Raw genomic sequence first — 26,315 nt, forward strand, 5'->3', positions numbered from 1 at the left:
TTTTCTTTTCATGATTTGTTGCAGGGGTGGGGTCTTTATGATTTAAGGTGGTGTTTGTCATGATATACAGAACTGAAGAAAGCAAAGCAGAAAGAAATGTTCTGTAACAAGTAATGTGAGATGAATGTTCTTTACAGACAGTTAATCAGCAGTGACTTACAAGAAGGTGGTTTAATTATTAAATTCAGCAGCAAATGTTCATTTTCTTTGATGAGTACAAAAGTATTCTAGACAAATGTTTAGTTTGCTTTTTATTGAGGTTGTTTGGGTTTTTTAACTTTATTATGTTTATTGATATATTATTTAATGTTATTATTTAATATCATTTTTAGGTTGACCGCCAATCCCAGTTTATTCAGGGCTACAGGGTGATGTATCGCCAAACATCTGGCCTACCTTCTCCAGCTGTGTGGCAGAATTTGGAGGTCAAGGTCCCAACTGAACGCAGTGCTGTCCTTGTCAGTCTGAAAAAGGGGGTCACTTATGAAATCAAGGTTCGCCCTTATTTCAATGAATTCCAAGGAATGGATAGTGAATCAAAGTCTGCTCGTACCACAGAGGAAGGTTAGTAAAGTGGTCAGAAAACAAACAGGCTTCCATACCTAGCACTGGAGGTGAAATGAAGAGAGACCATTTTGGTTATTGGGTGCATGCATTTGTTCAGCTCTATTTTCTTCATGTGTTTTCTGTTTGTTAGATACAGAGGTGATGTCAGAATTTGATATAATATTCAGATTTGTGCTCTAAGTGTTCCATGAGAAAGCACTGAGCCAGTCTTCTTTTAGCTGACACATCCTTCTAATGTACGGGTGTCTTTGGGTCTTCCAAAAAGTGTGTGCTGCAGCCATTCTTTTATAACCACTGCTGTCGCAATGAAAAACGTTTGTTTGCTCTTTGGAAAAAAAAAGTTTTACAGATGAGTGCTTGATATCAAGCACATCCTTCTCAGTGGGTAGTAATGCAGATGAACAGTTGCTTGGAAAATTAGGAGTAGTGAAGGACACATATTTAACTGGTCTGTAGGAACTCCAGTCTCAAGGGCACGCCACTTCAATATTTGTTAGCACATGAAATTGCACTGTTCAGTCCTTTGGAGGATTTCCTTAAACACCTTTCAAGCCTTTCTGAAACAGGCATGATTCAGACCTAATGAACAGTTTATACTACTGAAATGTTCAGGCTTTTGTATCTATGGCATATAGCCTGGTATACAGTTTTGCTAAAGCATATGCACTTCAAGACTGCTGATTTTGAATTGAAAAGTAAAGGGAGTGAGGTGAGATATAAGTAATTTTAATAGTGTTCTCTTAGAAACCTATCTTTCTACCTATCTAAGGCAGTCTTTACCTACAGAATCTCTCCTGTAAATGCAGGACAGTCATAACAATGGGAGCTCATCTCTCTGTTTCACTGATTTTTTCTGTTTTTTTATATCTCAAAACAAGAGAAAGAATTACTGGAGAAGCTTCAAAATGTTCATATGATTTCAAAGAGGTTTGAGTGCACTCTTTCCGTCTTATTGAAGGTGCATCTTAATCATTTACAGTGGTCTCCTGAGGTTTAATTTAGTGCTGATTACCAAGTACTTTTCAGTTCTACAACAGACTTGCTTATTATTCACTTTTCTCTTTGATTTGTTATGATTATTACCCAACATGTAAGTAATCCTGAAGATAACTTGGTTGCAGTTTGCACTACATGAAAGGAAATTCAGTGTCCTGCAACACTGCATAGGAAGGCATTGTTCAAGTCTCATTTAAAATTTGGGACCTTATGGTTCCCAGGTCTTTGTTCAAACAATAAAGCCTGAATCAGTTGGGAAAGAATATCTTTGTAGCAGTCTGAACAAAGCTTTTTTTTTTTTTTTTTTAAGAAAATTGTAAAAAGCTTTCTACAGGTGAAATTGCTTTTCTAGAGTTAAAATGTAGGATTCTGTCCTCTCACTGGCAGATTTTCTCCTTGTGCAATTTCAATTGATTTTTGGTGTTTATTTAGCTTCATCTAACTGTCTCTTGCTAAAGGTAAATTAAGAACTACTGAAAAAGAGAGACAATTTTATATCTCCTGTCTATTTCTATAAAATACTTGAAGAATGACATTCTCTTTTATAAACCTCAGCTCCCAGCAGAGCCTGTCAGGTAATTTGCTACCTTAAAGGACACTTTGTTCGTGTGGAATAGCTTTCCACATAGTGAGGATTTCAAAAAATTTCGTGCCCACATGTATGTATAACTCACAGCCAAGGTTCTGCTTTGTAGATATGTAACCTTCAAGGAGTGTGTTTACAAGTATCTCTTCTCAAAAAACCATCAGCCTAGAACATGTAGTATTATCATGTGACATATGTCAGCCCTTGTAAATTGTTTTCCTCTTCCTTGGGTGATAAAATAAAGTACTTCCATGAGAAAATTAAGTCATTCAGTAGATGTTTCCTTTAATTCCTCATATCATCCTTGTAATTATATTGGTGTTCATGTATTTCAAAAATAGCATCAACTAAATGTTTCATGCGAGTGGTTTGGTTCTCATCCACTGAAGAAAGATGGAGTCTATTTAAAGGTATCCCACTTGCTGTGTCACCTGTGATTCCATTTAGAAAATGAGCTTTTTTAGACTTGACTTTTAAAAAATGTCTGCTATACTATTTTTAGAAAATAATTTGGAAGAGTGATACGCATGTTGGAAGGTTTTTTTTTGTGCCATCAAAACAAATAGCCCTGGTAAAAGCAAAGTACGACCAAAAGATAGTGGCAGCTTTCTGCTGGATTGACTTTTACATGTGATGTTATGTCTGAGGCCTACCTCCAAAAATCAATTTTGCTGCAGTTAGACTTTTCCTCTAGATCAGACATTTGTCACAGTGCAGTATCCATCCATCTCCTGCCTCTTTGGCCTTGTGAAGGTAACAAATGGAATTCTGTTCGGCTGCGTCTGGAAAAGATGAGCAGCGATTTGGGTTCTTTCATATCTGTAAGAAGAAGCTGAGCACTGGAATAATTGACCTGTCAAGAAGCAGGCAAGGTGTTCTCCACAAGCCAGCAGCAAGGGAAATGAGAAAACGGTTTTAAAAATGTTATTTTTCAGTGTGATCTATTTAATAACTGCAGCAGTGTCAGACGAGTGGCTTAATTTATATCATGGTGCCAGCTTACAGAGTGATATTATCAGAGAGAGGAAGCAGAACTGTTATATACATATATGTGTACACACATATAGAGAGGAGCTAAATCAAATATTTTATCATTTTCACTATTTCTTTCACACTTCCTCTAGAGACAAATGACTGTTTTTTCAATTACATCCACTGTTTTAAATCTCTTTTGGAATAACTTTGTGGAGTAGTCTTTGTTCTGCATTTGTTTGTCACCACAAAAATATGACAATCAGTAATGGGAGTCTCCTTAGTTTTCATCAGCTGCTGACTATCAGTTCCTTCTCACCTTAGTCCAGCTCTTACAATGATACTTTCAGCTATATTCTTCAGCTGCAGTTTTAATTTTGCTTCAGAGTTATCATAATCCTCAAAAAAAATTAGAATATTAATTAGAATATTCATGGACCTTAAATGCAAAGACAAATGAATAGAGTATGTGTTTCTTTAGAGTATGCTATTCACTTCACATTTCTTTGCATTCACACTCTTATACAGGTATGCCTATATAAGAAATTGTATTTCTGAATGCCCTTTTTGTTTAAGTAATAAAAGTAAATAAGGTTGAGTGAGCTGTTCCATTGTACTTAAAACTAAAAGTGAGTTATACAGTGTTAAGCTTTGCCATTTTTATGATTTTTCTTTTCATGTAAAATATTCTAATTAATATCACACACATACATTTCTTCATCATTTTGTTGTTATTGAATAACTTGAAGACTTTTAAAATGCTAATTTTTTACTGTGTGGCAAATTATTTCACTTGCCATAAAATACACAATGCAACTATTAACTTCACCAATTTTATGCTTTGCACGGTTGCAAGGAGTAGCCCAAGGCCACCTTTCTGTGCTTCACTTGAGCTGGCTAAGAGTCAAATTGTCCACAATACAGCTCCATTTCTCCCCTCCAGTGCACTGTTTCTCTGTGTGAGGCAAAGTCACAAGGACCCTACCAAGCACTACTAGCTTTGCAGCTGAACCAGCATTTGAAAATGTAGTTGTCAAAATGTGCAGCCTCCAGGGACTGTAGTATGGGATTTCATGTTTTTTCTAAAAATATTTTTTTTCTGATGTAATGTTTTATGGTCCCTTGTCCCCACTTCTGATATCCTAGTTTGAGGTTGTGTCCTTCCTCCAACAGAGTACTCCAACTCTTCAGGGTTATCAGGGTAAAGATTTGAGCTCAGCTCCTTGAGCCTGTGCCAGGTCAAGTGCTGAGCATCTTGTGAAGTGGGAACACAGCCAGTCTCAAAGAGGTCATGGAGAACAATAACAAAATCTGAATTGACTCACTAGACTTGAATAGCTCTGATATCTGTGGCTGTGTTTAGTTGTGTAAAACCTGTGAAACTTTAATACAAAGATGCCAGGGGTTCTTGACCTTTCTGAGAAGCATGGTCCAAGGATGGTCATGCACTCAGGATATCTGTTAGAGATAAAAGTCCTGTTACCATAGAGCTTAGCAGTGAAGAAGTCACTCTACACCAGGGGTTTGGAGTCAGGGAGCTGTGACACATGATGTAAGATGGCCAAAAGCAGAAGGCTATCTAGATTTGAACTTGAGGCAGAGGACTGATAAATGCTTTAGGTTCTGGTCTACTATAAGTCTTCAAAATCAGTTTCCGTATGTCATATTAGATGTTTTAAGATCATATTAAAGGTAGTGACAAATATATGGAATACCAATTCCATAAGTAGCTATTGCACACAAAGACATCACCCTAGAACAGAAGGTGTCTAAGCAACAGGCTTCTGTGAATTGGAAAACTGTCCTGGAGAGGTATTGCTGTATCCTCACTTTATTAATTTACATTTTCCTATCCTCTTCCTATTAGTTTTGTTGAAGACTGGATAGATGGACTGGGATAAATGGAATAGTTAGATTCCAGGTCCAGTTCAGAGCAGCTATTAATAAATTTTCCCCCTTAAGGACTATACCTTAATATAATACACTCGACCTTGGTGGCTTAGCTTGCCACTGTGGTGGAGTTTCAGGATTTACCTGGAAGCAAGGGAAGGGTGGGGGGGGGCTGCAACTTTTAAGTGGCTGGGGAGGGCCATATTCCCAGCCCTCTGCCATGGCAGCCGTAGCTATGGTGGGAGAGCCCCCACGTGGAGATGCAGCAGATGCTGCAGATACTCACAGAGGGGACTTTTCCATAGCGGAGCTCCTGCAGCACTTCCCAATCGACATGTCCTGAGCCAACAAAAGCACCCTGCTGCTGGTTTGGCTGCAACAGGGGCTTTGCCGGCATAGCCTTGATCACTAACAACTTTCATTTTTATTTTTTCCACATTTCTAGACAACTAGCAAGGCTGGCAAGCAATTTTCTTGTAGAATTGGCCTTGCTGTGCAGTGACCAGCCAAACAGCTGTGAATGGTTGAACCAAACAGGATTCTGAAGAGAAAGCAATTTGCCTAGGGGCAAAAAAAGGACATAAGTATATATCTGACCTAACTTAGCACCTGCCCTATTCACTGGCATTTGATGTAAAGCCCTGAACATTTTAACCCTTTTCCACTTTGAAATTGCAAGGTTTTGTGTTTAAACCTGTAAATTTCTTCCTGAAGAACAAATAGGAAACAAAAAAGGATCCTTAAATATCTGCTGCTCACGTTGTTATTATTATTATGTGGAGAAAGAAGAACCAAAACACTTTTCAGGCCAGGTGAAGCAGCCTAACATATGACTTAGTTGATATTTATATAACTCTCCATGTTTATTATGGAAACGAAGGCAAATGTGAGACCAATTCCCATGCAAACTTAAGAAATGCTAAATATAAATAAACGAGGAGTGATTTGTATTTATTCATCATTGCCACAAATTCCACATTGTCATTCAGCTCTATGCTTCTCTCCAGAAAGGCATTTTTCAAAATTGACAGTGCCGAACAAAACGTGCATACCTAGGCCTGCAGGGAGCATGAACTTTCTATATTGCCTGCTTGCTCTTGCAGGTTTTCAGCAAAATGTGTGCTCTAGCAAATGGATTAATGTCTTGCTTCTGTTTGTTCCCTCTCCTTGGTGTAGCTCCGAGTGCTCCTCCTCAGTCTGTTACTGTCCTGACAGTTGGGAACCACAACAGCACGAGCATCAGCATTTCCTGGGATCCTCCCCCTCCAGATCACCAAAATGGAGTCATCCAGGAGTATAAGGTAGAAATGTTGTTTAATGAGAGGTTTGTGTGTTTAAGGAAACAGCCTGCTTAAATTACAGAACAATAGCCATGTTTATGGGTTTAGATTCTGACAGCTTTTACAGCTGCCCACATAATTGTATGTAGAAAGAGAATTGACTGCTTATGAATTTCTTCTTCTTTTATTTTTTTAAGCAGTACTACTGTTATATTAAAAAGAAAAGATACCATGAGCTTTTCCTGGAAGAAGGATGCAATTTTCAGCTAGCTTACAGCACTTGTATTTCTTGTTTTTTCCTGATGTGGAACAAGAAGAGGGTTTTTTTTTTATTAAGGGCTTCTGTACTCTAAACACAGGCAGTGAAGTCCTTGTCTTACAGTACCTTCAATCTGGCAGGAAACCCTGCAGGAAAGATGCCTTTTCTTTCCCCTGCAAAAATGCAAATCCTAACACTTCAAGGTCAAAGTCAAGGGCTGTGGCTCTGGGAAACTACAAAGCTACTTCTGAGTACTATTTCTGTCAAACTTCACAACTTGAAGTGCTGGGTTGTTTGCTCTGAGGAACAGGTTGAACACAACTACTATATCCAGAGTTTGTTATATGAGAATCGTTTGCATTGGTTGTACTTTCTTCTTCGTTGTTATTGATAGCTCAAAGCATCCACTCCTTATTAAATTTTGTTGTAGTCTGTAATTCAATACCAAGATCATTTTTGCACAAGTATATTTTGACAACATGAAAAAAAAAATGCAGTGTTACTGGATTGGAGGACCATGGAGGAAATATTTGGACAAGTTTCAGCTTAATCTCAAGCTTATGAGCATGGAGCAAACTGTTTGGTAAATTAACCTTGCTGTGCCTGGCTTATACACCAAGTGCGAAGTTTTAAATTGAAATACAACAAGGCAGCTTTCTTGACAGTCCCACAAAGGATGACAGTGGTGAGTGCAGCTTATTTGACACAAAAAGGTGTAATTTTTTGGCCATGCTGTCTCTTGAGGGAACATAGCATGAAGAAGGGAGAAGGTGCTTAACTTTTAAATCAACTAAGGGTTCAACCTCTTCCAGCTTTTTGCTTGGTCAGAGGGATGCAGTAAATACTCACAATATTTATGTTTAGCACAGGGCTTCTTTTGTTTTGCTTTTAGTCAATACCAAGATTTATTAATCTCAGTATTTTATTGATCTAATTTTCATATCAATTAATAATTATCTTTTGGCTTAATTAATCTTGGTCCTGACTCCAGTTGTAAGTCAATATAAACTGTCAAGGGCTTACAGGCAAATAAGTAAAGCACACTCCTAAACCACAAAATACGTAGATATGAAACAAAGTGGGCCGATGGTTAATAAAAGCCATGTTCCAGGTGAGTGCTCAGAGCTCTAGGCTGTGTACCAAAGCAGCTGGAGTCACTACCTATTACATCCCTTCTGTGTTAGATTAGGTGGCTGCCTGATTAGTGAGCTGGCTACAGGGAATGTGGTGCAGAGTTTAATATTTCCTTGAGTATAAAATGTCTGCTGAGGTTTCACAGTACATTTTCTAACAAATTGAAAGTAGATCTGTTGATTCCATTTCAAGCATCAGTGTGCCTGTAAATTAATTTATGAATTAAATGCCTTTAATTAGGGGTGTCTCATAGCTGATGTTTTCGAAGACCAGAACAGACAAGGAGTGAAGGAATAAAATGCAATAGTTTCTTACCCTAATTCATTCTGGCCTGCAAATAAGATCTCATTGAGCTTAGGAAAACAAGGGAGGTTTTTTCCCTTCACATTTTTCTCTGTATTTCACAGAAGAAGAAGAAAAAAATAAGGATAAGGTGTGATAAAACACTAAGCAGGGTCAAAAATAAGGGTAAAGGCAGCATTGTTGTTGCTTAGGTGCATCAGTCTGTCACTGATAGTGGTTCCACCAACTCTGCTTGGTTCTGCTATTACTGGTATGTAAGTGCATATGTGAGGTATTTATGTATTGATTTTCTTGAATGGTAGTAAATGTTTTCTTTAATAATACAGAAGCAGTATATGCAGATAACATTAACTGAAGAAGTATCACTAGAAGGTCTTGGTTTTGAAACCTCTTTGGAGCAGCCTCTAAAAATACCAGAGAGAGATGTAGCCTTTCAAATCATAGACAGCTCTCATCATAAAATGCCAGCAGAGATCATGGGGTGGTTTTCCTGTTTAACTAGACAGTAATTGAGTCTGTAACTCATATCTGTATTCCTAAACAATGTAAATAATCACAAAGGCAGCAGTAAAAAGTGAGTCTGTACTTATTCCGTTTCATACATTTCAAATATCCCTGTTGTACAATGAAAGGAAGTTGAAAAGAATTTTGAAAATTGTTTGTTATTTAGTACTTAGCAAGTGTTTCAACCTGTTCTCATATTATTTGGTGTCTTTTTGCTATTCAGTGGGAAATTTACAAGTAAAAAGTGTTTTTAAATCAAAGGTTTGGTGGTAGACATGTTACTGAACAAGATTTCAATTAATGTATAACATCTTTTTCACTTGGGTGATGTAGTCTGGGTTTCCAAGAAGTGTAACCACAGAATTTGCATTCCATAGAGGGTCACAGTCCAGAGAGTTATTTGCAAGCAGTCTTTGCAGCTGGCTTGGTCCTGTGCTAATCTGGGATAGTTTGCTGAGCTAAATCATCCCAATTTCAGCTATTCCTGGACAGTAACATTATTAAAAAGCCCAAAATAAGTGATTGTCATGAAATACCTTAATATGTCATAACTATGCACAATTGTGTGAGTGTGAAGAATTTCATGTATTTTAACACATCAACTTTTTCCCAGATCTGGTGCCTAGGTAATGAGACTCGATTTCATATCAACAAAACAGTAGATGCAGCCATTCGGTCTGTAGTAATAGGTGGCCTATATCCAGGTATTCAGTACCGAGTGGAAGTTGCTGCAAGCACCAGTGCAGGTGTGGGAGTAAAAAGTGAGCCACAACCCATAATAATTGGTAAGTGATTGTCTGTTCTGTTGTTTTGTTTTGCCTGGTTTTTTTTTCTTTAAGAAATGCTTTCATAAATCACTTCAGGAAGCATAAAAATCCATGGAGCAAAAGACAAGATTGGAATAGAGCTGGTTATTTAGCTTTTAACATCCTACTGCCTGCTGATGTTGTGTCTTCCCTTCATGCAGAGTTCTTGCAGCAAGTGGGGGGAAATATGTTCCCAAGACATGAGAAAATGCAGATTGTTTAGTGAAACTGATTTAATGTGGGTTTTTAGTGACTTTACCACTTCTACAGCTTGATGGATTTATGGAACTAACAGCCTGAACTCCCTTTTCCTTCTGTTAGGATGACTGTAATATTGCCTAACTCATTCCATTGGTACCTAAGGCACTGTTTAGAGTTGTTTTCTGAACATTTGAAGTCAGTGTTTCTCAGGTATCCCAAGCAAATAAGCTTCTTCTGACAAAGAATAAATGGCCTCTAGACCAAATAGAGAGCAAACATAGCATTATCATCTTTGAAATGACTGTTTCTTAGCAGTGGTTTCCATCTGAATTAATTTCCTGACCTGAGCGAAACACAGATTCTGTTTCTTCTGAAATTTTTCCTGAGTATAAAATATAAAGGCTACAGGAATATGGGAGAATAGAAGAAGTAACCATATTTAGCAAATCTGAACTGAGCTGTGCAAAGCAGCACCTCTTTTGAGTGAATAATACAGTTTCTTTTATCTGTATGATCTAATTTAGTTAGCACTTAAATAGGCTTTTGTTTGCTTGTGATACTTTTGCTGTTACTAAATATTTCCTTCCTAGAAAATGTTGTCACCACACTGTCCCAAATATGGACTATTCTGTGTAGACCTTTAGAAAAAGCCATCCCCTAAGCATTGCTTAAATGTTGAATGATATTCAGGTTCCCCATTCATCAAAGCAGAAGCTGAGGTACTTCAGCTTTGAATGTATTGTCACTGGAGACAGAAATACAAGAGCAGAGGCGAAAGTAGCTCTGCTTTTAGAAAAAAGGCAGCCACAGAAATGCCAAAGAGAAGGAAGAAAAATATTTCTAGACCTGAAAGCAAGAAATCACATAATAGGCAAGGATTTTGGACACCTCTTTGTCAGTAACTGATATTGCAAGACTTGTCTGTCAGTGCATCCACTTTGAGTAGGACCTTCTTTTCTTATTTCACTAGAGAGTCCATCTAACTAGGCATTACACTTGTTCTAGCAAAGCACACAAGTACATGAGTAGCCTTGGGTCACTTAATATGTCGTGAGTTAAACTTGCACAAAAGGTCTTCCCTGGATGATTCCCAGAATGCTCAGCCCCACATCTGGGTACAGCCCTTCATCCTGATTTTTTCCTTGCAAAAAAATGACTGGTACAATTGAGAGTTCAATGCAGAGAGATCTGTATTGTTGCAGGAAGGGAGAAAGGAATATTAGGATGCAAATAAAGTAAGAAAGAAAGACAAAATTCAGTTGACACTTAGAGAGTTAATTTTGCACCATTATTCTTCATGATATTTATTTGTTCCTTAAATGATCCCAGAATATCTGCTTCAATGAGTCTGGTGGCATCTTTGCACATTTAAGCGTCTTGAAAAACCAGAAATAAAATTGGAGATAACAGCAATGTTGGTTAATGTCATAGCTATTTTTTCTCTTCATCAGTTGGCCTGTTCACTCTTACATTCCATCACTGGCATAATAATATGAGGAACAGCTGCAAACTTTCACAGTAATAGGTACAATCGAATCTGATGTGTCTAATTAATTTTTGGTCCAACAAATTAGTTTTGTTCTTCATTACTCTCCAATGGGAAGAAGACATTATATTTCATTATGTTTTTGTCTTCAGGAACAATGGAGCATTACAGGTCGCACACTTCCCTTGTCTATGTTCTAATTAGTTGAACTGACAGCATTGTTACAGAAACACCTGCAGTATATGAAATAGTACACTGGTGCCTTGGATGACATATTTATTACTTCTGCTTAAATATTACATAAAGAAGTACAAAATTAATGCCATTTGTTTTCCCAAACCCCAACAAATATATTAATTTTATCAAATGTCAGCGGGGAACATTCATCTGTATCCAGTTTTTTTCCACCATCAGATTCACAAAGCATATGTTATTTTGACATTTAAATGAATTATTACTTTTGCAGTTGTAATTGCTAGGCACAGAAAGGTAAGAGAAGTAGACAGACTGAAAACTTTAGAAGGTAATTTGGAGACAGATTGCATCTTCTCCTAGAAGAGAGGGAGAGAGTAAAGTCCATTGAAAGCTCTCCACAGGCTCTTTGCACTTTGCTCGCACATCCTCCAGTCCCAAAAGACTGGTTTCTGACCCTAGAGAAGAAGATGGGATCCTCAGATATTTTACAGTTATTAGGGGAAAGAGCTTGTTCTTTTCTTGAGACCAGGTGCACCTGCTCCCAAAGCTGGTGTCATTGCCTGCTCTTCTCCATGGTAGCAGGGCTGCCCCTGGAGCAGAGCCAACATTACCCCTTTCCTCACCATCCCACTGCTTTGGCCTCTCCTCCAAAGGGCACAGAAATTAACTGTAAGTTAATGGCAATTAGAGCAACACCAATTCCCCTGCTGATTTCTACTAGAAAATCAATTGTGTGCCTGGAAGAGTGTGCTATAGAGTGCCTCTTTCTTTTAGTTTTACTCTCAGCACCTCCTCTTTCAGCACTGGGATGCACCTATGGTTGTCTCCATGGGCAGAAAAAACAGCGGGAAATCAGATAAGGGAGACACCTCTGTCTCCCTTGTTTTCCTTGCCAGAGGTGCTCAGTTTCATTCTCATTGCATCAGGACTGGAAACCATTAGGCAGAGGCAAGAGAGGAGAGGTGAGCATGGAAAAGTACAGCTGCAGCTCTGAGATCCTAAAATTCGTACAGCTTCCCAGCATGGACAGTGTAGGCTGGTGTACTGCCTTTTATACATTAGCAGGCCCAGTGTGTCAGCATCCTTCTGTGGGACCTATTTTGCTTGCAGGAAGCCTGTTTTGTTTCTTGCCCAGAATGACCAAAAGCAAGCCAAGCCCTAGCACAGTCGCAAAAGCAGACAGTCATCATTACTAAATATTGACATGGTGCTGAAAGAGAGAAAGCTTAATAAAATCCCTGAGATGATCAGCAGTGTGGTGGAGATGTGATGCAGTGCATCACGTTTCTTCCCAAGGGACTCAGCCCAGCTCTGGACATGATCAAGGGCCTGAAGCTGCATCTTGACTGGAGCAGTGCTTGGGCAGAGCCAGTCCCTGAGGGAGTGGGGCAGGGTTGCTATGCCCTGTGACGGATCCCCATTTGCAGCTGGGCTGGCATAAGCTCTGGGGTCATGGAGACAGAACTGGGAGCGTCAGACTTCTCACATCTCATTGAGCCAGTGACCCTGTGCTGGCTTTAGGCTGAAATCAGCAAGTTGGTCTGTTGAAAGGAGTGAGTGGTAACTCTAACGAATTGCTGAATTAAAGGAGAGGAATACATATATTTTCACAGCAAGGCATAATGATACTATACTTTTAACAATTTCCTCTGAATAACCATTTCAGTGTTTTATTGCAATATTCGACTATGTTTTTATGTGTATGTGATAAACTGTCATAATTAAGAATCATAGTGTTTGTATCTTTCTTGTCTCAGTAGAGTAGATACTCTTGCAGCTCTTCAGCATGCAGGCAGGCATCTGGGCAATATTGCATAAACACTTCAAGGGTTGCGCTCTATAAATGCTTTTACCAGAAATAATGCAAAATCTTTCACAAATTTCAAAACTACAGATGTGGGTAGTTTATATCAAATGTACATAGGGTCAATATTCATGGTTTGGTTTTGATGTTGGAGGGTTTGGTTTTTTTTTTTTCTCCAGAAAAATATGTTCTGCATTTCCTAATCTTAAAACTAATTTTTTTACAAGGGAAGGTTTGAAGTGGAAAACTTCTGGCCTTAGAACTCTATGCTTTAGCATTACCTGAATTTCCATTCATATTTTTATGATCATTTGTTTTCAAGCCAGAAACCAAGCTTTTCCTTTAAAAAAAAAGATCCCATTTAGAGAAAGAAGGGGACAAAAGCATTGTGAGCATCTACTGGACTTCACAGTTTTCTAATGTAATATACAGTTTAAAATCCGACATACTAATTTTTGATGCATGTCACTTTAATTTGTATTCCATGTAATAATTATTTCTTACAGGTTCATATTAAGAATTTGTCATGCATATTGTAGGTGAAAAAAATAGCATCTCTTACTGTGGTTGTTTAGAGCTTACAGTTAACTGTGTGATTTTCTGTTTTGTATCAAAGCTGTGCATTTAGAATTGGTATGGAATGTTTCCCCCATGAAATATTTTCTGGAAAATAGATTTTCTTTTTTATTTCAAATTTTTAAACTCTAGCATTCAGAGAAAACAAATGAGTTAACTAAGAATTTTGGCATGCTGACAGCAATGAGGGAAGGAACTGTCTTCTGAAGTAGCATATTTTGTGTTTGGATTTCTCATTTGTAAAAAGCTATTTATTGATTGTTTGGTTTATTTTTTATTAGTTTCCTATAATCCATTTTCTCATTATCATGCCTGTCTATAATTATGCAAAAGCAAACCAATAAATATGTATATTTTAAAAAAAGATGATCTGGTTTTACATCTATTAGATTACTTGGGAGTGTGCTGTAGATCTATCTTTTTAAATATATGTTTGCAAAATGGGTATGGATTTGCTCTCTAAAAACACTGACTTTCTAATGTGCATTGCGACTTCTTAAACTTCTACTTTGGATAATTCTTTTGAGGTCCATTACTTTTTTTTTTTTTTAATTATCATTTGCAGTACTTGGTTCCTGTTTGTGTCATAGAATTCATAATAACCACATTCTGCTGAATTTCTTCTGTGCAGGAGGCCGTAATGAAGTTGTCATCACAGAAAATAACAACAGCATAACTGAGCAAATCACTGATGTTGTCAAACAGCCTGCCTTTATAGCTGGCATCGGTGGGGCATGTTGGGTCATTCTGATGGGCTTCAGCATCTGGCTGTACTGGCGAAGAAAGAAGAGGAAGGGGCTCAGCAATTATGCTGGTAAGAACAGTAACTTATTACCATCTCATCAGGTTTGATTATGAAGAGAACAGAGGCTATTAAACCTACTTGAAAACACACATTGAACTTCCAGCAAAAGTGTCCCGGGTGAATTTTGTATGCTTGTTTTTAATGTATGCTGTGAAACTGCTGGTGTATGAGAAGCTTTAAATGCATTGCTCAGTACCACATTTCATCATTATCATAAGACACTATTTTTAAACCTCCAGTACCACTAGCATATAAAAAAAAAAGCACAAGGAGGATTAATCTCTTGTTCCTTCCTCAGAAGGCACTCTGTTAGTAGTGCTGCTCTATCTCTATGTTCAAAGATGAATTAGACTAGACCCTCACAAGGAAGGTTAGAGAGTATTTGGTCTTCTCCTTCATTCGCATGCATTTCCATGTATCTGAAGCCATGTGCTTGGGAAATGAATGGAGGTCCTTAATCAGTGACTTCATACCTATAGCTGGAAGAGAAGAGTGATGCAATAGAGAGAGAAGTGTGGTCAAAATTTTCCTGTGGCAGAAGCCATAAAAAGTTTTGTCTTGGAGGTAGAACACCTTGGAATGTCCTCTTGCATCAAAGGTTTGCTCCAGGTACAAATTAGATTTTTAGATCTACATTGGGAAAGACAAATGTACCTGCCAAGTGAAAATATTTTCATTTTTCCCCAGCTTCTTTCTATTCTGTACTCTGTGCTTCAGGATTCTTATGAATTTTTAGGAAGTCAGGTTAACTGCCACAAATCTGAAGGTTGCTCTGAAGCCTAATTTAACACACAACCCCCTCCGTTCTTCAAGTATTGAGACAGGTTCTCTTGAAAGTGCTTATTAACATTTAAAAGAGAAAACATTTTCTTTTTGAATAAGATTTGCCCAATTGAGGAAACAGCATATTTTAATGTTGACATTTTATCACACTTCAGTTACACAAGTGCTCTTCTATTACAAGTTATCACATGTGAACTCAAGGACACAGGCTCCCTAAATGGCTGAGCATCTCCAAATACTTCCCAAGAACTCACATTCATTCACAGCCAAACTGTCCTTCTCAGCTTAGCATTAGCCATCATTACACTCCTCAGTGTCCTGATTGGGCTCACTAAACCAGAAAGAAAACTGTTCTGTGTTGTTTTTCAATCTTTCTTGCTGGATTTGTTTTCCACTTGCTTAGTGAAACAAGACAGACGAAGATGGCATCAGACAAACAGTGGAAGCACTGGAGGGGAGGAGAGACCAGTGGACCCTCTTGCTTTCTGTAGAACCTCATCTTCTATTGCCATGTGACCTCTGTCATTCATGGGTTGTGCTTTTTGCTGAGGTTTTTTTTTTTTATTTTCCTTTGAGAGCAGTGACTTTTAGTCTTTGAGAGGCAGAATGTTGTTAATTCAGAAAGTAATGTATCTCTTACACATCTATACATAGTTTATATGAAATACCTTTCTAGGTCCCAAGGTTTTTCATACGGGATTCATAAGGGACAGTTGTGCTATACCTCTTAGGAAAGAGTCCTACATAGAGTTTTGGACACAAGCTAAAACTAGTCTTTTCTTAAAAAGGAGAATTATTAGCCCTGTATGTGAGTTGGCATATTGCAAGGGAGCAGGGGAGAATGGAGAGCAAGGTATTTTATCCCTTTAAAAGCATAGCTGTAAATAATTATAATAGTCGTAATAAAATGTGTCTCCTGCAACTCATTCCATCTCATGATGTTTGCTGCATCTAAGTGTGATGTGAACATTGCATCATGAAATCGTGTATGCTTTCAGCAAGGAAAGTAGATAACACATCATGCTTCAAAATTCATCCTAATGCTTACAACTTGGAGAACAGCATGTCCACAGAGAGTCTTCAAAATGTGACTGTTGAAATTCACTGCTCATCTTTCCGACCATCATTTGTCATTGGCTGCTGGCTGGTTAGTGCTTTAAGCTCAGCTGTTATGTCCTGCTTATGATATTCAACCACAACTGAGTCAATTCCAAAGGAAACTCGTGCCCTGCAATTAGCGCTTTTTATCAGGGTGTGTAACTCACAATGTGTTTGCTTTCTTGTTTTGCAGTTCAGTCCTTCACCTTCACCCCTGCAGGTACTGTCCATTAGTCTGTCTCTTACCTCACCAACTCATCATTGCAAACATTAGTTATCTAAGTGTTTATGGATATGTGAGATATGCAGAATCAAAACCAAATACAAGGAGAAATACTTCAGCTGCCGATATCTGATAAAAATGTATCATTCCTTTTCCTAATGATTCCAGGAGAACATTATAAAATCTGCCACCATTAATGTCTCTGCCAATACAATTCTGCATACTTACTCATCTAACTCCTTGAAATAATGCAGTTTTGAAACTAATTTACAGGACAGGATGCTTGAACTAGCTTAATGTAAACTATGTTAGTCATATACAACTGATTTTTGATTTTAAAGGTAAAGTACCTTGAACATTTTTTCAGTGGAGAAATGGAACTTTCTTCTACTTTATCTCTTAGTTACCTGTAAGTTTCCTTTACTGTGAAGTGTTCAGATCTTCAGTCAATCTAATGATTAACTGATGCATTCATTTCCTTTACAGGATTTTTGGAATTGACAAATTTTCTTTTTTTTCTGATGATCCAGTTCAAAGCTGGTATCCTGTTTTTCATATCTTTAAAAAGATAGCATATGGTAGAGCATTATCATAAACATGATTAAAGATATGTGAAGGATAAATGAAGTGTGGCTGAAACTGCATGTTACAAACAGCTTATTCAACATATGGATAGCCAGGAAAAATAGAGTATACAATTAATAGTAACAATTAATACAAATAAATAATTCTGCTCTTATGCCTAATCTTGACTCTTAAAAACTCAAAAATAATTGTACCTCAGTGTTACAGTGTAAAAGATTGATAAATCTCAGCATTTTCCAGCAGAAGTCTGTAAAGTTTTTGTGTACAGTTTAGCCCCTCAGTTTCATTTACCAAAGCTGTCTCCTCTTCTGTCCCCTCTGCCATCCACGTGATAGAGTCCAGTCCTCCTACTGCACTGCTGAACCAGTCCTCACGCTCAGGTAGCTGCTCTCTCACTCTTGCTTGTCTTCAGCCACAGTTTGTGTGTTTACCTCTGCAGGAAAGGGCAAATGACTGTCAGGGCAGGTGAGCAAAGGTGGTGGTGTCTGCCCCAGGGGCCTGTGATATTATGAGGAAGTGTCCTTGTGGAAAAGCTCTGGGGGTCAGGATTGCTCCGCTAGCTCCCAGGCAGGTTTGGTCAAGACAGTGTGAGTAGTGGCAACACAGATCCTAACCTAAACACTTTTCTTTGGCACACAACATGGGATTTTTCCAAAATTAAATAACGCATCTTTGTATTTGGTTCCTATAACTTTTGTTCAGACATCTGCTTTAAATCCTTCAGAGAGCTGCAGAATGTGCACATTTGACTGATAAAGAGAATTGAATCTATTAGTGGAACATTCATATACTTACTTTATTTCACACAAAAAACCAAAAACCTATTATTACTGATGTGAATACTTTGCGATTTGTTTTTCTTTGGCTGTATTTGCCTTTGTGTAGAAGCTAGAACACTAAAAATAGTTTTTTAAAAGTCTGGATTCAGTAGTTCAATAATCACTTGCTTCCAGGTAATTTTCAGATTATGGGTCATTCACTATGATTATTTGTTGCTTATATTCTGTGACTAGACTCCTAAGATATAGAATTTCTGCTGTGTGACTTAACTACTGTAACACTCCATGCAGGAGAAAAGCAAACAGCAAATGTCAGGCCATTGCTAATGATTTGTGTCAGAGAAGAATAACTGATTGAGTTAAATTCATTAAGCTTTCTGTCTTTGTGAACATTTTCATAAGCACGAAGGGACTGCTCAGATTGGTCACAAATAAAGTGACATTGAAAATCATAGCTAAATCCTTTTAGTCATTTTTAGTTGAACTGACTCCTGTAGTTATTGAGCCACAATTCTGTGCATCACTGTTCTTCCACTATCCTTTCCCCCATCATGACTCACCAGGCATTGATTCTCAGTACTACAAAACATGTGATTAGCTAATATGTTTGTTAGATTACTGTTGATAAGTAGTAGTGTCATTGTCTGCAGCTGTACAAGAACTAGACATTTTTGTTACCCTAATATGCTATTAACAAAAGCAAGTCTGGCACAAATGCACTAAATATACAAGTGTTACTCCTTTTCAGCCATCTCTTCTGTAACATAAAGAGGATTGATACCTTTGTGAGTTTCTCTGAAAACTAAAGTACTGCTGCGCTGGGATGGTTTTGGTATGTTTATGGTTACCCTTTACTCAGATTGCCTGCATATAAACACACAAAGTGGGCTCCACTTGATACAAAGACAGATGGCACAAAAGAGATACCTGAACAGTTGTATAACAGACAAATTATTTCAATACTATATCACAGTGACAGAACAGAATTCGTTTATTTATCTGCTTATCTTTCCTGTGCCCTCAGACTTGTTGTGCCAGTACCCACTCACTTGAATACTCAGGTGTTTTCAAGTGTCTAGGCTGTCAGCCATGCAAAAAAAGTAAATATGTGTTTTCACTTATGAGTAGGTAAGCTTATTTAGTGACTAGTGCTCCTTGGGATTAAAGATTTTCCAGAACTGAGTAAACAAAAAACAAATTAAAAATAGAGAGAGAATCATGAAATGCTACACATTTTATGTGCAACTGCTGAAACTGTTAAATGCGGATAAACTATTTGACAGAATCATCCAAAGGTAGACAGAAGATTTGATGGAATTTTTATGTGCTGATTATCTGTTCTGAGTTAATGCTTATTAAAAGAGGATTAATCTACATTCATATTTGAGAAACAGCTTATCAGAAAAAGGAATGAGACTTGGCTGGCAACATTAAAGTTTTCATTTGCAGTAGGAAAATGTGGCCTACTAGAGATAGGAATACAGAAAGCTTTCTAAAGCTTTCTTGCCTCTGAATGTCAACTTACTATACATTCTTATTTTTTCAGTTCTAGCAGGCATGAAGATTAAGTTTAACCTTGTCAGATAATGTTAGTAAATGGTTTTGGTACCTCCTTATATATTTAATAAAAAGCATCTGAAAAGCTCCTTAACATATGCTGGTTTTCATACAAAGATATACAATATTATTTCCTGAAATATTTATGCATTTAAAATGCACTTTGGATTATATTTCTACATTTTTGCAGTCCTTGAAGTATAAGCTGGTGGGGATTCCTTCAAAATCTCTCTATGCAGAGGTTATTTTTTCATCTTCTTTTGAAAACCAATCTCATCCCTGCAGGTCTTCAGCCTTTCTAAGAATATATATCAGATGCAAAGACTGCTGAAAGAGCTTTTTTGCTTCCTTAGTGATAAAAGCAAGGGAGATGGGTGGGTCAGTGATAGGGACATCCTTCCCTTCCTCCTCTTACATTGCCCCTTGAAATTGCTCCGCTGCTTTTTGAAATGGAGACAGGATGAATAAAGCCAGCTGTCTGTGTGTTTTATTTTTACAGTGACATCTACAAGCCTGCATTGCATTAAGTATGCTCCTGTTCAGGCATTTAGACTTGTTTTGTAATTGCAGAAATCAAACTGCAGGCAAAAATGCTGACAAAATGTATGGCAGGAATGATAAACATAGTGCTTGTGTTGGCAGCCTGACCATATCTTCAGTTGTTAGCTGTCTTTCCTTTCACAACATTGATGTTAAAAGAAAGGCACCTTCTCTATCCAGCTTTAGGTAGCCCATTCATGGGTGGCATCAGGAATACATTTAGGTGTTGCTTTCTGTAGCATTCTGGTGGCATGTTCACACTTCAAGAGGAATTTTGGCCAGGTTAATTAACATTCCAGAACTCTTTCCATCAAGCATAGTAAATAACTGAAATATTTCCTTGTTGGTTTTCTCATTGTATACATTGGTATACAGGGTATAAACGAAAGAATATGAATTCCTTCCCAGTTCCATGCACATCATATAAGCCAGAGTCTTCTTCAGGAAAAACAATGTCACTGCTAAATAAGTTCTTTTTTTAATAAACTCAGCTGAACCTTTCTTCTGAAAACAATATTTATACTGGGAGGGTGTAAGATTATTTGACATATGAAAAAACAAACAAACCAGGAAATAGTTCCTGCGACCAGGATATACAGAAGAAAAAAGAGCAAATGCTGTGATACTTGTCTGTTCTCCACAATTTCATATGCCACAGCCAACCTGCAGCAATTACAGCTCTAGCAAAGAGGTTTTGGTGTCACGTCTTCCTGATATGTTTCTCACAGCATGCCTTGGAGTTTTCCTCTACCTGACTACACAGAAAATAAAATGCGTCGGGCAAACTTTGCTGCAGTTTCCTACCAGCTCCTCAATTTTAGCTTCACTTTGTAAGGGTACACAAAGGATATAAATATTTTGAAGACCACAAATATTTTGTGATTTATTTTCCATATGACAGTTAAAATCTCACACACCTGTATGTCCTTTTGAGTGGTGACAAAATTACTTCAAAATTATTTCTGGTAGATCATAGTCTAAACAAGACCATTAACCCCAAGCATCTTTCATAAAATATGTTTTACTGGAATATCCTTAAATCTGTAAACTTTATTTAAAAGAGTTGTTACCAAATGAGCCTTTGTTTCTCATTTTCCTTATTTCTTGTGACTTTGACAAATGCAGAAGTCAAGTATTAAATTTGAAAGGGAGGAGGAGAAAGGAAATGGCATCTAATATACTTTTGACCAAGATACTTTGAAACAGCCAGGCAGTGCCCACATCTCTCCATATTAACATGATATTCACAGCACTTCAGATTATTTACTTTTAAGCAATGAGTGATACAGTCATTTGACAGCCTGTTAGAGAAAGCAGCGTTGGCTCTAAAATGAATTGCCTTCAATGTTTTACCCTGTCTTGTTTTTCAATAGCAGACTTCTATTTAGTACTTTGCATACTTGCATTTTGATTTTCTTTTCATTAATTGGTTTGATTACATCCTTTCAAAATTCAGCTATTAACCATTTTGATGTGACATCTGACTGCAGTGATTTTCTGATATTGGTATTAGTCTGCTCTGCAGTGAAGGGTAATTAATCACCCTAACTAAGCACTCTTCCAGCAGAGCTTCCAGAGGGGCCAGTTTTGTCCCCTTTGCTGAATGTAGGCTATGAAATTATCCCAGGACTTAATAAAGTGACAAGGATTCTATAAGGCATCGGAAGTATTTTTCCAGTGGATTTATGACATTGCTAATTCTTTTAATGATCACAGAATTTCTGTGTGTAAGTAATTGGGTGTATTAACTTTGTCCAATTAGAATAGTGTATAATAGCCTAATTCTGATTTTGTGTAGTTTGTACCAGTCCTTGAAAAATCTTGCAAATATTCTGGGAGCTGTAATTTAATTATGGAAATGTCTGTCTCTGCAAAGGTAAACAGTTTTTCCAAACCAAGGTCTATTTTACAATAAACTGGCCACAGACTTTTCCACACCTCTCTGAAATTCAAACACTCATCTTGTCAGGGGCCTGTAAAGATGCAGGTGTCCAGGACACTGCTATAATTTACTAGTCCTCCTTATCTATGCTTGGCAATAAATAATGAGATATTGCCACTGAGGACCAGAGTAGTCTGTTGGCCTTGATTCAAAATATTTGCCAGTGCTTCAAAAAGAAGCATCACATGTTGTCAATTAGCATCTCACCAGTAATGTGGGTTTACCTATATTGCCTTGAAATGTAATCCTGTTAGTAAAGTAGATAAGGGAGAGGCTGGTTTTTGTCAGACACCCATGAATAGAGACATAAAAGGAGTTGGCTCCCTCTGATTATGTCCTTGGCATCCCCTGTGGATGGAAGACTGGAAACACCTTTTCTTCCCAGTGACACTGGCATGTATGCATTTATGTGTGGGTGCTAGTTCTTTAACTGCTCTTCTAATGGAAATGATGCAGCTGTATGCTTTTTTCCATCCCTTCAGCTGTAATAGAGCTGCCACCTCTTTCCCAGGACTGTTTGTCCTGGGAAATGGCATATTTGTGTGGTGACATTATATTACTGCATTATGACATGATGTTATTAACTCACTGGTGCAATGTCGTTATGTTCTGAAGTAAAAGCATGCCAAGAAAACAATTTCATCACATGGCTCAGTCTTGCAAGGCAAAGTCCTATGAAGGGACCTGTGGTAAATTCAGGCCTTTTGCCCAGATGGCTGCTTTGCCTTGCAGGCTGCAGAGAGAGTTGGCGTCAATCAGGAACAAGTGGTGAAATCATAAACAAACTAACTCTGATGTGGTTGATCCCAGTCTTATAATTTCTGTACTTTATTTTGTAATGATGCCAAGAAAGCCTCCGATCTCAGACACTGAGCAGTTTGAATTGTTACTTTTGATTATTACTAATTGATTTTTCCCTGTCTTATATGTGTGTGCTTGTGTGTGTGTATGTTTGTTTGTTTTGTTTTTTCCCCACCCAAAACACAGTCACTTTCCAAAGAGGAGATGGAGGACTAATGAGCAATGGAAGGTATGTTACTTTGTATTAAGGTCTTTCCATTGTATTTATTTTTAAAATTAGGAATCTGAAAAATGCTGTAGGTGATGCACTTGGGTCTTAACTGATCATTGGGAAGACTGACAACACCAGGAGGAGTTAAGTAGCTTACAACAGGGTTTAATGACCTATTTGTTGTGCACTTTGTAGGAATCAAGCCCAGATGTTTCATATCTCCCAGATGCCCTGGAAGAAATGAGTAGTAAATATCACAAAGAATGTGTTCATTTGTTACCAGGATGTTTATTGCATTAATTAGACATTAGCAAATGAAGTTGCTGTTGTTTAAGACTCCTTATTGGCTCCCCTAAATTGCTGTGAGTGAACAATTACACTTAATCGATCACGAAATAAATGATTCATGGATGATGAATAGGCTGTAGATTGATAGGACTGGATTCCACAACTTTGGCTACTCAATTGAAATTGATAAAAGCTGATAACAGGCCCATATATCCTCATCTATTTTCCCTTTGCCAATATGGAGATTGTAATTAGGCCGTGGTAATAACTTCCAATCTCCTGTTTAATCAATATTTTAGCAAAAAGAGATGAGGCCTAATGAGAGGGAGTAGATGTGGCAAGAATGTGGCTGGGCCGTCTTATTGTTGTTTCCATGGAAACCGATGTTTCTCTTAGGGATTGTGCCAGGCAGGGGTCTATAATGCATAGTGATCAGAGATGTTGCTCCAACTTCATGAGTGCTTTAATAACCTAGAAAAGCTGCAGAACTGTGGATGGCTTTCTGTTTTCATTCAGGGGAGGGGGGGTGTCTGCAGGAAATTATTTGTTTTCCCTGTTAAATACAAATGCAAACATTCCACCTGCCTTGCTAAATTTCTGTTTATCCTGGGTTGAGAGAGAGAGACACGGTGACTCATGGCCCAAGCGTGCCTTCTCTTTCCCCATGCTTGCTGTTTAATACTGCTCTCAAAGCTGGGAATTACAGGGATATAAAAGCCATGCAGGAGTGGCAGATAGAGATAGCCGTGGACTTTCCATTAATCCTCCTCAAACCTGTTTGCCTCTAAACCATCCAAGAGTGCTCAAAGAAAGAGTTACCAGCCTGTAGATGACAGGCATGCATTTGGGATGCAAGCGAAGGAAGAAATAGTAGCCCAAAGTCCTGGAAATGGCTGATACGGAGCAATCAGTTTGAGTGATGGCTCCCTTGAGGTGGTAATTTATCACACAGCCCTGGTGGAGGATCCTGTGCTGGTGCTGCCGAACTCCTATTTCACACAGACAATGGAGTTCATTTGGATTCTGGCAGAGTAACGATGGATGCCTAGTCCCACTTTTCCTGACAAAGTTGATTTGTATATAACCTTAATTAACTGCTCAAGGTCTTTAAATCATCAAAGGCTACACAATTTTAAATTGAAATAAATTAAAGTCTTCTAAATTGTTAGCTACCTGTGGTGTTAGGAGAAAAGTGATATGGCCTCTACGATCACCAGTTGTCTCACAGATATTGTAATTTTAAATAAATATGTATATATTTGTGTGTATATCTCTTTTTCTTGTTCTGCTTCAGTCGACCAGGTCTGTTGAATGCAAGTGACCCCAGTTATCCTTGGCTTGCAGACTCCTGGCCTGCCACAAGTCTGCCAGTAAACAACAGCACTAGTGGACCCAATGATCTTGGCAATTTTGGGCGTGGAGGTACATTTCCTTTTATTAAGTCACTGTTCAGTATACAATAGGCTTCCATTAGTTAACATCTATGATAAATACTGTGTCATATTTTTGTCATTATAGTTCTTTCTACATGCGATTCTAGGTTTGATTGAAAATTGACTTTAAAATGTTCATTTTGCTTTGTCTCTTTTTACTTCTTTAAAACGTAGGTCTAGTTTGTAATTTACCCTACAGTGGTGAGACAGGGTCTGTTTATGATCTCAAGAGAAATGTATTTGTTGCTCAACATCATTCCCTTTTGTGTGGAGATAAGCAATCTGCTGTGCAGGGCAATATAGCCAGGGATAAAAGATGTCCATAAGGGCAGAGCAGAATTTGGGGGATGCAGAAATGATGTTCCTCAGCAGAAGAACAGAAGAGCATTTTTGATGTCGCCTTACCCATCCTCTTCCTGCTGAGGGCCTGCTTTCAGTCAACCATAATCCATAATCAATGAAGAAGGCCTCAAAGGTTTCAGCAACTTTCCTTCTCACTGGAGGAAAGAATACACAAAAGGGAACTATTTAGATTTTTTTTGAAGGATTTGTTTTCATTTTGAATTGAGGGAGGAACTTTGGGGAGATGAAGTAAGGATTTATTATTAAGATGACAAATGTTTAGAGGGGTTACTTTGTTTCAACATTTTACTAAAATGAAAATTTCAAGATGTATGATTGGAAATTTTAAAAGTCATAGTAACATTCACATCTGTTACTTTCTTAGTTTCTGTGATAACACAGCTCGTTCTGCATAGTGCTGTTCAGAAGACTTTCTAAAGTAAATCAGCATATCAATACTTTTAAGACATAAATAGGTAAACAATAATCAAGACATCTTCATATATCAAAAGTGTATTAAAATGCAAAAAGAAAATAAATCTATAAACCCATCAAATTGATAAATGTGAAAAGAATTCAGTTTTGAACTCTACCAGAATCTGCTTCTGAAAATCATCTCTCATATTGGTTATACATTGCATGCAAAACCTCTTGCCTGGGGTTGACTACTCTGACTTCAAATTACAACAAAACACACTAGATTTATATTCCATACAAGAATGTTGTAAAGCTCTTGTCATACAAAACTATTTAAAAGTAAGCAAAACTTTTGATAATATTTAGAAGGCAACTGAATATCTGCCAGCTTCTTTGTTGTGAATATCTTGCAAATAAAACCCTTTAGTACTTTTCCATCTTTTCTTAAGCTCACATAATACAGAAAAATTACCATTTTCTTTTAGCATTTGGCTCTACACAACTGAAATTGGAAGCATGTTTTAAAGTTTTTGGCCTCAGTGTGGATGAGGCATAGGTCCAAATTTGTGCAAGAGATAAAACAGTTACATTTTGAAATTCAGCAGCTTAATTCCACCCATGATCTTTACAGCTGAACTCACACTTTTATTCTGGCTGTTATGGGACCACTTATCCCTATCTGTTTCAGCAGCTGAGACAGGATGCTTCTGACTTAAAGATGGACTAGAAGTCAGATGTCTTTTATCATGTATAGATAGATTATTAACTTTTTAGATAGAACTCTTTTCTTGGTTAAAAGATGTGACAATATGAAACGTCTGTAAGAATTTCAAAAACAGTATGGTGGGAATCACTCACACTGGAAACTCAGAAGCTGAGGCAGGCAGTTCTAACATTGCCCTTAAGAGTGAGATCCATGTTATGTCCCAGCAAGGCATTTGAAAGCAAGGCT

General features: G+C 37.7%; 1 protein-coding gene across 15 annotated transcripts in view; it reads left to right on the top strand.

Annotated features, from left to right (window-relative positions):
- Positions 1-26,315, top strand: part of ROBO2 (roundabout guidance receptor 2) — a 444,791-nt gene that overhangs the window by 367,714 nt on the left and 50,762 nt on the right. For all 15 annotated transcript variants that reach the window (XM_071563317.1, XM_071563336.1, XM_071563371.1 and 12 more), the window contains 6 exons: positions 333-564; positions 6,188-6,312; positions 9,105-9,276; positions 14,191-14,373; positions 22,859-22,901; positions 24,466-24,593. In XM_071563317.1, the coding sequence (XP_071419418.1) occupies positions 333-564; positions 6,188-6,312; positions 9,105-9,276; positions 14,191-14,373; positions 22,859-22,901; positions 24,466-24,593 (883 nt within the window). The remainder of the gene's footprint in view (positions 1-332; positions 565-6,187; positions 6,313-9,104; positions 9,277-14,190; positions 14,374-22,858; positions 22,902-24,465; positions 24,594-26,315) is intronic.

Source organism: Pithys albifrons, chromosome 1 (assembly GCF_047495875.1).
Source record: "Pithys albifrons albifrons isolate INPA30051 chromosome 1, PitAlb_v1, whole genome shotgun sequence".
NCBI lineage: Eukaryota > Metazoa > Chordata > Aves > Passeriformes > Thamnophilidae > Pithys > Pithys albifrons.